This window comes from Equus asinus, chromosome 3 (genome assembly GCF_041296235.1).
Source record: "Equus asinus isolate D_3611 breed Donkey chromosome 3, EquAss-T2T_v2, whole genome shotgun sequence".
In the NCBI taxonomy this organism is placed as follows: domain Eukaryota; kingdom Metazoa; phylum Chordata; class Mammalia; order Perissodactyla; family Equidae; genus Equus; species Equus asinus.
Genome location: NC_091792.1, coordinates 81028006 through 81044632, shown reverse-complemented (window position 1 = coordinate 81044632; position 16627 = coordinate 81028006). Strand labels below are relative to the sequence as shown.

General features: G+C 37.5%; 1 protein-coding gene across 10 annotated transcripts in view; it reads right to left on the bottom strand.

Moving 5' to 3' along the window:
• The window catches only part of EMCN (endomucin), a 118891-nt gene that overhangs the window by 78242 nt on the left and 24022 nt on the right, over positions 1-16627 (bottom strand). For all 10 annotated transcript variants that reach the window (XR_011502092.1, XR_011502093.1, XM_044766380.2 and 7 more), the window contains exon 2: positions 5289-5417. Coding sequence is in view for 8 of the 10 variants with exons in the window: in XM_044766380.2 (XP_044622315.2) it covers positions 5289-5417 (129 nt within the window). In the remaining 2 variants the exon portion in view is untranslated. The remainder of the gene's footprint in view (positions 1-5288; positions 5418-16627) is intronic.

Below are 16627 nucleotides of genomic sequence, written 5' to 3'. Positions count from 1 at the left end.
CCAGCAAAGGGACAAAGACCTGCTTCAAGTAGTGAACACAACTCTGCACAGTTTACCTAATGTTTTAAAACTCTAGTGCAGAGGAGAGTTTCCAGGGCTCACCTGCTGGAGCTGTCCAGCAGAAGAGACTAAGGAACCCAGGAGGGAGGACCTTTGGAGGATCACGAAGGATAAGCACCTCCAGGCAGGTGGCGAAGGTTTTGTGTACTGCTCAGTCCTCTGTCTTTCCTGCCTTCTAGGGCATCTAGGTTATTATAGCAGTGGGAAATGGCTGTGATAGGCAGAGTCTGTGAATTATAATGCAGACAGCAATGAAGCACTTAAGACTTTCTAAGTCTACACTCATATGTGGTTATATTTGAAAAGAAGAAATCTACATATTAAGCTTTATTCTTAGAAGCTAGGTTTGAGATTTTGCATTGCCCACTTACATGATGCCAACATCTTAAGGTAAAGATGTAAAGATATAAGTAAAGTGTCCCCTCCAGCCAGACAGGGCACCTTTGTTTTCACTTCCTCACTCCTCTGTGGTTCTTGGCACCAGTAATAGGCAAACTGAATTTTGAGAGTCACCTTCCCATTATGTTTCACTGGCATATGTCTTACACATTGCTTGAAAATTCAAGACATAGAGATGATTACAGGAAATAATTAGGATACATATATTGTAATAATGAATATAAATAGGAAAAGTGTCAAATGTGTGCAGTCTTTGAGGTTCTGAAGCCCTTGACCCTGTTCTTCTACAGCTGTTCTGACCTCACATTTGAGAGGGGGAAAGGATGTAACAAAGCTGAGCTTTTCCTGAGTATTCAGCCTAGATCTTCCACTTGACTTCAGTCTCAACTTTGGTCTTCGGAAAAATGGAGAGCTAAATGACTGTGCGTTGCTGGTGCTCCTGAACTTGTGTGTGAACAGTGATTGTGTGATCTTACTGAGGATTATTGTATCTAATCAGCGTAACAGTATCTATAACATAAACAGGACACAATTTATTTTGGATTTATTGTTTATGTATGATATTCACTTTCAAATATGGGTAAGCATTCTACATATAACCTATAGTGAAATTCTTCTTATGTGCTAAACAGGTTAAAATTCCGAAGTATAATTGCATGCTTATTGTAAGAATAAAATATTGTAATAACTAATGATGATTGTGATTTCTGTTAATTTTATGTACAAAACAATGATTAGATACTTTAAAGTAGTTAATACAAGAAATAGACTGAATTTAATATGAATAGTAAGAGAATACTATAGCTATATGTCTTTAAGAAATTATATCACATTGAGTCAAAAAATAAAAGATTAAATCATTAAAATATCATAATTATACTCTCTGTAGAATTGTTTAGTGAACTAGCATTTATAATGTTTTCAAAATAACCTTTTAGAACTGTGTTTAATTCCGTTTACCACACAGGGTTTCAAGAAAATGTTTAATTTATAAACATTTTATATCTTGTGAGGATAAACTAGAAGCAAAATGTCAATTTTATCACCTCAAAATTCTATGAAAAATAAAAAACAAAAAAATCATGTACACAGATATCCCAGGTAATTCATCTTCAATTCAAACTCAACAGAGTCTAAAGACAATGGATAAAAGAAGAACAATATGCAGAAAAATGAGGTATCCAAACCAATTTTTTCCCCCACTAATCACATAAGAAAATTTATAAGAATGTTTTTTAAAAGCCTATTCTTTATAATTTTTATCTTAGTCATTTTCTAGAGAGATAGTGCATCTTAAACATCTCCATAACTGACATCCTATATGCAAGAGATGGCCCCAAAATAGCTGGCTCCCCTACGAAACTCAGTTGAAACTGAATTTCTATTTAGCATAAGAAATTTTTAGCATTAGTGTTAGAAATTTTTATTCCTGCATTATAATTCAGCTTATTAATTGGACTATTAAATGTTTTAAAAACAAAGCTGAGGGGCCGGCCCCATGGCCAAGTGGTTAAGTTCCCACGCTCCGCTTTGGCGGCCCGGGGTTTCACCAGTTCTGATCCTGGGTGTGGACATGGCACTGCTCATCAGCCCACACTGAGGCGGCATCCCACATGCCACAACTAGAGGCACTCACAACTAGAATATACAACTATGTACTGGGGGGCTTTGGAGAGAAGAAGAAGGAAAAGGAAAGATTGGCAACAGATGTTAGCTCAGGTGCCAATCTTTAAAAAAAAAAAAAAAAGCTGAATTAATAGCTACATTTTAAGAATGAAATTTCAGGTTTATTTTTGTACCCTAGAAGTTCATTTTATGATGATGATATGCAGCATCTGCCAAATGTTGATTCGGTTCTGGCCATTGGACCTTCGAAGAAAATGGGCAGTGCATTTGATTCACATGTAGAAAGAGGTCAGGTGTCACTGGGCAAACCTGGGCAGTGAGCCCTGCTCTGGGTGCAGCCTGTCAATCGCCTCTGCCACCGGGACTGCGGGGCTGCAAGAATTCCCGTCTCGGTCGCACATTTTCCACTATTCTGATGATAATATTTCTGTCGTTGTCCAGAGAAAGAAAATCTCTGTGCTTTACATAGACTTAAGACTATTAAATCGAGTGTCTTTTGACCTTTAAACAAGAAAATTCTATTGGGCAGCCTTAAAATGAAAATAAAGAAGCTTCTCCATGGTACAATTTGGTAAACACTTTTATTGTGGCTCAGGTGACCATGTTGGCCATGAGGAAGGGGGATTAAGGAATCACTTCACTATAGATATAACTTTTGTGATATTATTGTTTAATCTAAAATAATTATTTTGGAGGATAAGACAATGTATAAAACTCCCCAAAATATAAACACCCACACAGACCTGAAGTTAAGAAACCATCCATTCTGATACACGGTTTAGAATATGAGAATTTGAGACAAATTTCCCATTATCTTCATTATCTGTGTGTTAATTACATGGCCTTTAGGAGCCTGGGCAATATCCAGTATATATAGCCTGACTTACCTACACCCTTGATATATAAATGGGATCAAGTAAGCCAGGCAAAAGGGAGTTCCTTTCTCTGTCTTCCTTTTCCTCTGTTGTTCTCTCATTTTCCTACAAGCACTATGGGCCCCCAGCTGCCTGTTGGCTCCACCCATCCCTCCTGCCACGCTGGACTTTCTGTTTCTCATACTCGACCAGAGCAGCTGTGGCCGTCAGAGCCTGCCTTTCCTTCTTCATCTCCTATTGCAAATCTTTTTGACATTTGTAATAAATTGTCTATACTTTTTGAGATGCACATTTAGCGTACAGGGGTAAAAATGTCATAAAGTTTGGATTCTCTTCAAAATACTTTGACAACCAGATAAAAAGAGAGACAAAGGAAAAGAAAGAAAGAGAGAAGGAAGGGAGGCAGAGAGGGAGAGAGGGAGGGTGGAGAAAGAAAAAGACAAAGAAAAATGAAGCAAATGTGGTAGAATTTGGATAATTATTGATTCTGGGAGCTGGCATACAGAGATTAATTATGGCACTCTACTTTTGCATGCATCTGAATATTTTTATAATAAATTAAAAAAGAAAAACTATTCTGGCCTATTGCAATTTTTACAATTGACTGTGAATAATTTAAAACTTATCTGGAGAACTTTTGAAGAACACAGACTAGAGTTTAGTTTTTAGTACTAGGGTAATATAAAACGGTAAAAGTGCCCAAGAAAACAAATTAAGAGGAATGTGTGTGTGTATACGTAATCTTAAGTGTTCTATGTACTTGCCTCAGAGAAGGGTGCTTCTGCGTCCCTCCACAGGAGCCACCAACTCCTGGTGTCACGAATGACCGTTCTGTGTGAACGCCTCCCCCGCCCAGCCCTCTCAGGGTCATTTAACGCAGCAGTTGGTTAGGGCTTGTGTCACTATTTGTACAGTGTTATTCACACGGACCATTGTAGGCAGGGCTAGGAATCTTCCCACTGAGAAAGTGTAAGTTCCAAGTAGTTAACATAAGAATCGTGCCACTTCTGCCCTTTCAGTCTCCATGAAATGTCAGTACCTAGCTTCTCTGTATTAGTATTTTTTGTGGGGATGTTATTGATTGCAAAATAATATGCTTTTACCAAATCAGTGCAATTTTATGCCAAGGACTCAACTGGCAACTCATAGAGAGAGAGTGAAGCTTAAACCCTGGCAACATAGGATTGAGACAATTTTTTTAAATAAAATAAAAATTACAGTGTGCAGGAGTTGTCTAGAGGCTTGATGGGCCTTGGCTTCCTGCTTGTGTCATCTGGAATGTCCCTTGCTTGGAAATACAGTTGGTACCACATTGTGGAATAAAATCTCCTGTGCTGCCCTCACTGGTAACGCTTTCTCCTGGCTTGGTAGAGAAGTTATAGGAGAATTGGCTTGGTTTCACCTTAGAATTAAACATGTCATAAATAATGGGCTATATTTGTAATACCCTTTTTCTCTAAAATCATCACCCCCTTCAAGCCAGCGAACTAGCTCTCACTAGTCCTCAGCATGTGTTTGAGCTTGGTTTTAGAGTGAAAGTTAAACGAGGAGCAGAGAGGCAAGAAAGACAGCAGTGGGAATTTCAGTCATCTGTCCATTAGGGTATATGATTTTTATGTCTTTCTGTGACCTTAGCATTCTAACCAGTTTCTGCCCATAAGTGATCAACAAACAATTCTATTTTTCCCCTCCATTGATTACTGGACCTGAATGAAATACCTCGTTTTATGTGTGCTCCAGGATGGACAATGCAGTATGCATTAGATTGATAACCTCTTGGGTTTTTAATTAAATGATCCTAATGGCTCGTTTTACTTTTCATGGATGGTAAGGTAATCCCTTTTGACACCTAGAACCATAAAACATGGTACGGTTGCTCTCACTCAGCCTGGTAACAATAATGATGATATTGCTACTCAACCCACACATTAAATCTATTATCAGCCCAATACAACCAACAAGATCAGTTTTTATTAATTCAGTTTCACCTTGTTAGCTGTGCTGCTTAAGTGAAGAACTAGAATCTTTAGAAAGATATTTTTATGAGTTAGGAAATGGTAATTTTTTTCTTCTCTAAAACTAAACTTTGTGTATGTAATATTCACAATAGGACCATTCTCAAACAGGAAATGATCCAAACGGCTCTGGTCAAAGAAGCCCACTGAGATCTCAGGCTTCTGTATTCAACCCCAAAGAACTGTGAAATAGCACAGACCTTCATAACAATAGAGAGGAGATCCCAAATTATTTTTCTGTGAGTAAATCATATAGGTGCTCCTAGTTTTATTTGTTAAAGTTAGAGTAGATTTCACTAAGAGTAAATCCTACCTTTGGGAGATGTAACGGTTGATTTCAAAGTAGGAGATGGTGATGGTGTTGTGGTTGGTGTTGGTACAGATGTTCTTGTTGCAGCAACTGTTGACTGTGATAATGCAGGAGTGGTTGCAGTGCCATCAACTGGAAAAAGTAAATAGTGTTAAAGCAGCTGCATCAAAATTCACATTTATTTTGCTAATCAACAGACTAGTATGTTTAAATAAAGCAAACTGTATGTGTCCTGCTGCTAATCTAGTCAGGAAGGCATGGCTTTAGAATCAATTTTCTAATTGTTATGAATTCAGCCTTGAATGTGGTATTCATCCACTGATTCCATTTGTTTCTCCCCAGTGGCATGAATTTTCAGGACGGCTGGCAAGAACATGCTGTGGTTCAGACTGAAACAAAATAATATTGACAAAACTAGTGAGGAATAAATGTGTAAATTTGAAATTTAACAATATTTTTAAGCCAACTAAATTAATACTGTCAGATGAAATAACCAAATAGACACTCTTTGGGCAGTGCATGTTTTACTAAAAATTTTCTATATATATTGCAAAGAAAGACAATAAATTTTGAGGAAATTCAACAATTACAACATGCTTAAATTTTTGATGATGGAAACACCATAAATCTGCATTTTCAAATGATGCATTTCTCTAAGTTGTAACAAACAAAGGAACAGAAATAAAGGCAATATATTATTATCTATATTATATATTTATTTTTATGATTCTTTTTTTGGCAATAGAAAGTCAATAGTTAATAATAATTCTTAAAACTTTCATTGAAATATTATTACTATTTTTTCAAAGTGATGTAGGACTTAATTCTCAGGGCTATGAAAAGATTTGTTTTACATAATATTATTATAATTTATTAGCATTTATATAATCTTTTTAATCCTCTATTTTGTTGATCTTATTTCTATACACCCACTGTTATACTGAAGATCAAAAAACAGCAAACAAATGTCTACAAAGAACTTGGAAAAAGTATTCATACCCATGGAAGGAATTATTTTTATGTTGTTACTTCACCTGTATAAATAGAGTATAGTATAACATGTTAGTTAAGAGGGTGGATTTTCAATAACAAAAAGTTATGTTCAAATCCCAAACTGGCTATGTCATTTCAGTAAATGTATGTTATTAGCCTGACTTCTCAAATTTAAATTTCATCTAAAATTTTCCTCTTTGAATCTGAGAAAAACCAATCATCTTGCACATCAGTGAAAATCAATGTTTCGATAGAGTATATTTCCTGTTTCATTTTATAGCCTGAGGTGGTTGGAAGTATTAACACTTAGCACCAACTTTGTTTATAGACAGTACATAGAAATTGCTTATGTATTCAGCACATATAGATGTGTTCAGCACACATAGAGATGACAGAACTGCCTTTCACAGACTTTACAGAATTGAAATCAAAAGCTTTTTTCACTTCTGGAGATACACTTCACACCCTTGGTCTCTCCCGCCCCCTCCTCCTAATATTGAGCAGAGAAAAGGGACACGCATGTTTGCGGTTATCTTTTCTGGGTTAGTCATTTTGTTCTCGCTTTCTTTTTGTCCAATAGGCCATGATGTAACGCTAATTTCTAAGTTTAAATTGAGGTTGAAGAAGTTATTCAAAGAAGCACATACCACTTTGACTAGAAAATTCACCTGCAAATAACTAGAACGATCTGCCTCTGTTGACTTGCTCAATATTAACAGCCTTAATGTCTGAGTATAATCAACATCTCCAGAGATATTTTTCTTATTTCTTTCTTCTCTCCCTTCATCCCTTCCCTCATTCTTTCCTTTTTTTTCCACAAACACTTATGGAGTAACGTATATGAAAAGCATGATTAGATAGAGTAAAAGGATCTATGATGTACCATATAATGTCACCCTTGAGTAGTTTTCCATCTGGTGGGTAACATAAATCTGATGTACGATACATAATGAAGGATATTTTTTATGTGTGGTGCAGATCAGTGTTTTTCAAACTGTAGGTTGTGACGCAACTAAAGAGTAATTAAAATCCATTTAGTAGATTGCAGGCAGAGCTTTTGCCAAATGAAAGAGAAAAGAGACAACACTAGAGTGATGTTGCAAATAATCAGAGTGAGTGTTGTTTCATGAAGCTTTTGTTTAGGGGGATGTGTGAGTTTGAGTGAAATGTGCACCAATGCAAAATATATTTCTTACTGTGATTCCAGCTAAAAATTGGAAAGCTACTAGACAGAAAAAATTGGGCAAGAGTTTATCAGATAAAAGATGACCACCCTGCTAACAGCAGCAAGGAATACTTCATGAGATACTTGACATAGGAGCTGGAGCTTGAAGGGCAAGTAGTATGCCCACACAGGGAGAGGAGAGGCATGAGCAAAGGTCTGGAGGGGGAATTGAGAGGTATGCAGAGGACTGCAAACAGTTCTTTCTGGCTGGTTTGCAGCATGCTATGAAAGGACCTAGTGGATGTTGTCTGGTAGAGCTCTGGTGGCCAGATTGTCGAGGACCGTGAACGCTAAGTTGGGGACTTAGGACTTTATCGACAAGATAGTGGGGAGCCATGGAAAGTGATCAAATAGAAATTCCACTGTAAGAAAAACAGTGGGGATATGAGTGGAGCAAAGAATGAGACGACATCAGTTCAACTGAACGGCAAGCCCCCATTTTTATGTTTCCCAATGTCCTCTGCCCTCTTAAAGTCATTGAGATCAGTGAGTTCGCACCCATCAAATGACATGAGGCAAACAACAAGTAGGCAGATTTCTAACCACTGATGTGGTAAGACTGACGTGTTCTGTAGGCTTCTCCTCCTCACCACCCTTCAACACATTTGACCACTGATTTCCCTGAGTAAAACCTTAACCCATTAGCACTCATTAACATCTCCAATATTTGTTCTTCCAATTGTTCCACAGAGTATGCCTTCTTTTGGCAAGGACTGACAACAACTCCTAAAAGCACTGCCACCATGCAGCAGGTTCAATGTGAGCACTTTCTGAGGATTATTTCATTTAATCTCAACAAAGACACTAAGATGCTTGTACTCTTATAATCATCATTTTACAGATGAGACACTGAGACACAAAAAGAGTAAGCAGCTTGCCCACGTTAGACACTGGAAAGTGATACAGGTGCAATTTTAATTCAGACAGCCTGGACTCCAGAGAAGATAGCTTCACCACCACACAGCTGGCTATGCAAAGCCATGGACCCCAGTTCCGCCTGCTCTCTGTCTTTGACAGGCTGTAATATTAAAAAGGAGGAACTGAGTAGACACACAGATGTTTTGCCCTTATGTACCTGGATGAGGAAACAGACAAAATATCTCACTATTTTTTTTTTAAAATAACGAACACTCAGTCATATACATATATATACACACACATATAAAATGTTTCCATGTTAGACTTAAAGCTTTAAAGGAAAATTCCAATCTGCTAAAACTATTTATATTTGAAAGATAAAAATAGAGATTTCCTCAGTTCAAAAAATTCTGCAAATAGAAACTTTCTTTTATGATGCTGTGGAAAAAGAATTATTCCTTAACCACCACTGTTGAAGGTTTTACTGAACATGATGCAAGTAACCATCAGTTATGCCTTTACTGCATTATCTGTAAATTGCTTCTAGGTTTGATTTGATCTCATAATAAACTATTGAGGAAAATGGTTTATTCTGAAGATCTTCTCTTCGCAAGACATGGTGACATAGCATTTTTCCTCTCTTTACCTCCAAAGATGAACTTAACAAGGAGACTGTGCTTCATGACCTTGCTGGGCCACACCAGAGAGTGCTGCTCTTGGGATGCTGTGAGAGAAACAGATGGCACTTTGTCCGGATTCCACCCTACACCCCCACAGCCAGACGGACGGAGCATGGGGGATACTGCGACCCTGGTTTCCTATACTATGAAGGGATGAAGCATTATTGAGATTTTAATAAAAGAACTATCTTAATTATAAAAATTATATGATAGATTTATGCTAAAGTGTTCTGTAGACCTTAAATAGTTCTACATTCTCTTTAGTTCAAGACAGAGAATTCCCAACTGTTCACACATAACACCATATCGCACCTTTCATGTGAACTTGCATTTCTTGTCTTTGAGAATTCATCTTATGGCTGGAAACTAAGTATTGTATTCTCTCCCATTTTCAAAGGATCAAGTCATCTACTCCAATCTTCTTAGACATGCTTTGTAATTACCTTTCTAGATAACTCATAGATGCTCTAAAAGTCGAAATTTTCTCCCTCCTCATAATGAGCGGTTCTCTCTCCAGCTACCTTTTCCCCTCCCAGGTCTACATCTAAAGGCCACTGGAAATCCACTACTGAAAAGGACAGATCTTGCTTCTTCCAGGTCAGCACCAACACTGAATGATACTAACTTAGAATTCTAGGACTTGAGACCTGTATCCTAATGTAACATAATCCCTACATTTTATGGCTTACAAAATGTACGAGTTTAAGGTGGTTTCAAAAGATCACAGCACTGATTAGGAAAAAAGTTCCCTTGATCTCCAATTCAGCACTCTGCCTTGCAACACAGAGAAAGCTGTTTCTGTTTCTAACTCTACTATTTGGGCCTATGGAATGCTCTTCTGGCAGAGAGGGTGCTGAAGTTTCCCTCCAAACTCTCTCTGAGAAAATCCTTACTTTGCCAGTTTAACCATAAACAAAATTTCAGAAGAAAGTTTTAAATTCTTATTTTTTTGGCGAGTGGCTAGTTAGAAAGATCTTTGTCAAAAGTCTTATTAAACAATTCACTACACGCTTTCCAGGAGGTATTGCTTGCTTTCACTGAGAAAAAAAAAAAACTGTGCTGAAAGCAGCTTGCAAGTGACTAGTTAGAAATATCTTTGTTATAAGTCTCTTTTGTAATTATAGATGGAAATATATGATTCATGTCAGAGCTAAAGATGTTTTAATTTTTTCCTTTTCTTAAGGCATAATCACAATCAGAAGTTTATAAACTGTCTATATCTTAGAGTTTTAAACTCTTCAAGGAAATAGAGGGTTGATTTCTTTAGAAATATGAAATCACAGTATATACAACAAATGTTCCTAGCAGCCCTCAAAGTGCCATTATTAGGGTATAATTTCATTACCTAGAACAAGTAATGCATGGAAAATTGAAGGTAAAACAGATACTTTTATATGTCAGTGGCTTATAGTGTATTGTTTTTCACTAATTCACGTTGTCTTCATGCAATGCCACTTGCTATACATCCCTACTCCCTCATATTTTTAGAAATTTTACACAGATTTTTATCTTGGAACAAAGCAATTCTGAATTGTTCAGATATCCTTTGCAGATGCTATCTCCTTGTGCATCACGGCTTATAATGAATGTAGATCCACTTCCTAAGTCTGCATGTGATGGCAGTGCACAAATCTGGGTATTATCAATGGTGGCTGAAATTATAAATTTCACAGTAATTTGTCAGTAATTACTAGCATTATCATTCTTGTTCACTTGATACTGTATATCTTCTTTGTTAGTAAAAGATCACTGGTGAAGTTGCAAATTTCAATTTTCCTTCACATATTAAAAATATCTATTAAAATATGTTAAAATATACACATACATAATGTGATATATTACAAATATATGTATAAAAGTAAAATATATTTATATATAAGTATAATATAAATAAAATATGGTACCACTTTCCATATTCCCATCAAAACAGAGCCTTCATGAGAAACACGGCACCAACTCCTTTTGATGATCAGTTTCATATCAATACATTTTTACACTAATGGTGACTATTCTCTTTTGGCATAGCAAAGATCACTTTGGTTTACTGCCAACCAAATTAAATGCAGTTAATTGTTTTCTTGTTTAAAAGAAAAAACATTTATTATGTGATATGTATCCTTGATGATTTCTTCTGTTTGCATTGATCCAAAAATGTCATAACATCCTATATGAAATGTACAAGTAACTCACTAGCCAATAAGTTACTTGTCTCAATAAGCATTTATTGTGTTTATTTCAATAGGAGCTAAGGAAAAATAAAAAGTATGTTTTTCCTACGGGTACTTATTTTGTTTCTCAAGCTATACATATATGAAACTACGATAAGATTATGCCAAGGCGCCATATAAAAATGGTGCCGTATAATTATTACTATTTATAGCTTGTTTGACACAATGTTAAACAAAATCAAAGTAAGGTGATATCTCCCTACGTGTCTGAGATAATCAGAGTAACTTTCTTGGAGGAAGAGATTTCAAGAGGACACAGGTAACTGAACACGATGAAGAAAGAAAAAATGTTTCATGAGAGAAAAGGAAGAAAGGATATTCAAATAGAAGGGGAAAGTCAATAGTGCCAAATAAAACACAAGCCAGACAACATGAGGCCTGAAAGGTGGCATTGATGATATCGGACACTTATAAGCAGAATCTTTTGGGAGAGGAAAAGAGGAAAATCTCGCTTTCAATGAAAACATCAGAGCTAGTTGTAACTCTTGGAAAAAGAACTTTAAATTTAAAGTTCCTTTTCCATTAAGGGTAACAAAATACTGTAGTAAGCACAAAATTTTGGAGAATGCTTAAATTTCCTAGGTGTAATGAATTTGGGGGGTAAGTCAGAAGAAAATCTCATCTCTCAGGGAGAGAAAAATATTCAGATAAGTGGGAGAAAACTGTGCCCGAAAGAGGCATCTCCTCAGGTTCCAAGCCATCTGTGAGGCAGCGAGAGAACGCCCAGCCTGGCAGGCTCCGATGGGGACAGGTATCACAGCCACCTGGCCCCTCTGGGGAGAACAGGAAGCCAGCAGTACCTTGGTGAGTTTCTTAAAGAGAAAACAACAATATCTGCAAAATGGACCTGCGACTCCAAGGTGTTTGGGCTGACAAACGAATGGAGGCGCCAGGCACACTGCCTCCACCCATCCCCACGGCAGGGTGAGCTGATGGGGCCATGCAGTTATTTTTCCCTCACAAAACCGCTGTGATTCTTTAAAAATCGTGCTCCATAATAACGAGATATTTGAGATTGCAGACCCTATTATAAGGGGATTTTTGGTATATTGTATCTAGTTTGATTGAGGAGTTCCAACTCCTTGAGGCATAAAAAGGCAAAGGTTCTATTTAATATTTACAGGCAGAGGGTAGGAGGGGAAAGGAACAACCTGCCATGCTCTTGGTCTCTTAGACGGTTGATCCACGCCTCTGCACCATGCTCTGCTCTGGCTCCAGAGAGGAGCTGGGGCTCTGCAGCTCAAAGTCTCCTCCAGGAAAGCAGACGCTCAGGCTTCGCACCTTCCTGTAGGCACCAGCAGACTAGACAAGCACGTCTCCCAGCACACCGCAGGGCCTCAGGAAGGGGATCGATTTGGGGGCCTTCTCAGTCCTGGGCGGAGCAGTACCGCTCTGTGCCTTCTCTGGGCTCCACAGAGGGGCAGCAATAAGAGAGGACAGCACAGCCCTATTCTCTAATGGTTCCAGCTTTCCTCTAAGCCTAGAATGTAGCCACTTGAAATCTGGAGTCTGAACTACAGAATCTCCTGAGCATTTTTTCAGAACCAGAATGGGTCTCCGTAGCCACTTTTTACCAGTGGATCACATTAGTTTAGAATAGTGACTTACACACGTGAAATGACACGATGGGAGCGGGGAGGAAGGTCCAGACCTGGCAATTAGCTAGCTGTGTAACTTTGTGTGGGCTGCTTTACCTCTCTGGGCCTCACTTTCTTCTCTGTAAAAAGTGTCTGTTGAACAACTGTAAAACTGTGTTCTATCTAAGATTAAATTACAATGTAAATACCCATTACGGCAAATATGATATAAACTGCATTTCTACACACAAGAATAGGCTTGTACCTTAGAAGTTATACACATGGCTTTACAGAGTTATTAACTTGTGACCTGGGAGAAATCTGAGCCAAAAAGAGAATTCTGTACTTGAAGTGACAAAATTGACTACGTTCATCTGCAATCTGATAATGTTACTTGGACTACATGTATTTCCCTTTGAAATGTTGGTCTACTCAGAACTAGAGAAAATGTTGAAGACGAAATTTGAAATAGACATTTAGAATACTTTGTTTTGCAATTTTCTTTTCAACATAGAAGAGCAAATGTAATAAGAGAAAATATTTTGTATAAGTAAATTAATTCCTAGGTGTACAAATAGAGCCCATATCAAGTAAGCTAGTCAGCGGCCCCTCACCAATGTGTGTGTAGGTCTGTGTGTGTATTCACATCTATATTTAATTAGTGACAACTGCTTCTAAAAGTAGCTTACAGAATTGCTTTTGAAGCTAGAAAATATTTGTCTGGATTTGAGATGTCTTATTTATCATTTCATCTACTCTTATTTTTGTCTTCTCTAAATGCAAAGAAAAACTCGTCAGCTGATTTAAAATGCACTTTAATTCCTATCAGTTGAAAGACTGTACTTTTGCTTTTAAAGAGGTAAAATAAAAGGACAAAAAAGTTATTTCCATTTTCTGAAAAGTCAAAGGTCATCTTTTCTTGCTCTAAAAAGAGTTATCTGAAGGGATGAGAAACTTTAAATAATAGTCCAAGAACGCAAGCATGTGTAACAACAATTACTTTCACATACATCACTTGATTTTAAGAACAATTTTGTGAAACAGTTGAACAGACAACACTGTTATCTCCATCTCATAGATGAAGACACTGAGGCCCCGGTCACTGATTGTGACTGGTTAAGATGCAGAGTCAGAAGCTGTTGGAGCCTTGTTTAAACTCGGATGCTCTCACTGCCTCTCACCTTCTTCTCCTCTCCACTGGCGAGAGCCTTGGCTCTGCAATGCCGTGTTTGTGATGGCAGTTCTGCTACGCTTCCACATTAGCACTTGATGACCCCAGAGCACGACTATTTTCTCTTATGTTATTTCTAATTGTTATGAAAATGTAACTAATTAAGGTATGTAAAGTATTGAAAGGAAAAAACATTGATCGTCAGTAGTAACCTCCCCTGTTTTTGGTTGACCTGCTACCTCATCCATCAGGGATTATGAAACAAATCAAAACAAAACAAAATCTCCTAGCTCAACGTTTGGTCTCACCTTGTCCATCATTAGAACATTGATGTGAGACAATTTTTCTGAAAAATTTAAGGGGCCAGCCCCATTGCATGGTGGTTAAGTCTAGCGTGCTCTGCTTCAGCAGCCTGGGTTTGCAGGTTTGGACCCCAGGTGTGGATCTACACCACTTGTCAGCCACACTGAGGCAGTGACCCACATAGAAAATAGAGGAAGACTGGCACAGATGTTAGCTCAGGGCTAATCTTCCTCACAAACACATACATGCACACACACACACAATTTAAAAGTAAGAAAGTCAACTTTTATTGTAATATCAGTGACTCACAGAAAATTTATGAAGGGCTTTCTAAGACATTTTTAAGCATTCTTTTCACTTTAGTTGTTACTTGTCCTGGATTTCAGACAATGTTGCAAAAGAAAAAATTTTCCTTTCTTGTTTTGGGGTAAAGCAATAGTGATATGGTAAATATGTTTGGTCTCACTTTTACAGCAAAATCACCAATTACTTTACCTTGACCTCATCAAACAGCTCTTTTGCCCTTTCTATTTCATTTGCATCAAACTATTTTTTAGCATATATATCCAGTGTTCCCTGGGAATGCAAGAAAAGACACTAAGTTAATGAAAATAATCTCTTAGCAAGGACTAAAGCAAGAGACAGCATAGTGTAGGGAGTGGACAACAGCAAGGCTCTGGAACCACGGGCCCAGTAGTAGTCCAGCCCCGCCATTTACCAGCTATGCGCCTTTACACAAATTGCCTAAGCTTGTTAGTCTCAGTTTTCAATGTTACGGAAACCTGCCCTACAGGGTTTTTGTGAAGATCAAAAGATTAATGTGCAAAAAAAGTGAGAGGTGCTCTAACATTTGGACTACACTTGACTTTATCCTGATTAAAAACTCAATGAGATGAAACATATTTTAGAGTTCTACCATTAGGTCAGATAAATCTATGTTTCTTGCTTATAATGCCCCTAAATTCTTGCAGGGCCATGTCCAACACAGTCAGTAGGTTCAAGCTAGTAAGGTCTTTCTGAAAAAAACTTAACCTCCTCCCTATATCATAACCTGATTCTTCCAATTGTGTCCTAACTTTGACAACCAACCAACTTTGTCTGATTTTACAAATTACTTTCATTATCTTCTTTTTCTAATATCCTTATACCATTTCTTTCAAGGAACTGTGGTTATAGTAGTAGAAAGAAAGATTGCAAGTAGAAAAAAGAAAACTTGGAAGCTGGTTTCACATGGTGGGATAGAGAGATGTCACAGGCTGCGGCTCCCTGGGCCCACGGTTGCTCCAAGCTATGGGCATGGTACTCTTGGGACCTGCTGAGTCTCCACCAGGGATCGTTGCATCCGTAGTCACACTAAATATTGTCTGTATATTGAAAAAAATGATTCCCACATATATGCTACTATTTTTAAATATACACATCTTCTATGGTGATTAATAAAATACAAATGTAAAAACACTACTAAATATTCAACAGCCTTCTGTTTCCTCAATTAGTGGGTGCAATTATTATCTTACTAGGAAGGGAGTTCACAATTATTTCCATGTAAATGAGGTCTTTATATTTAAAAAAATTGGGGGACCACTTCTTTGCGGATCTTAGTATATCAATTACAGTACAATTTTGCTAATGGGACTGAAGTCTTCGTATAGCACTGCAAACAGAGCCAGAATTTGATATTTGTCTTATCCATTCCCTGCAAGTAGTTAGGGATGCTCTTTAAACATGCATGACTCATACTTTTTAATTAGAAACAAATAAGCAGAGACTCTCAGAGCAGGGAATTTCTAGTGCCTGTGGCTCCAGTCTATACCAGCTCTAAGTGCTACAAGAAAAGTAGACCTTTTCTTTCTGCACATCTGTTTCCCCAGTTTCTCCCCATCAACGATGGAAAAACAACTCTGAATCGCACGCCCAGGAAGACCCTTTCATGTATTTATATAAGAATAGAGAAGAAGTCATATGTCTACTTTCTGATTTTAGAGACTAGCTTTTATAGGATGTATTTTCCAAATTAAAAATATTTTGAACATTCCATTAAGATGTCATCAAAGGAGTCACTTGGGGTGGTTTAATTAAATCGAACACATTTAAAAATAACTCTGCATGTTGTGGGGTAGATGCAACCTTTGGAAAAGGAAAGAGCTTACAGTGAACATTGCGACGACTTTCGTACTTAACAGTAGGCAACAGACACGTTTCCAGAATATGCTCTCAAGGCCTGGTTGGGAACTATCTGCTCTGCTGACCAACCAAGGGGAGAAAGCAGGAAATTCATATTTAAAGAAAAGGAGAGCAAGAAGTAAA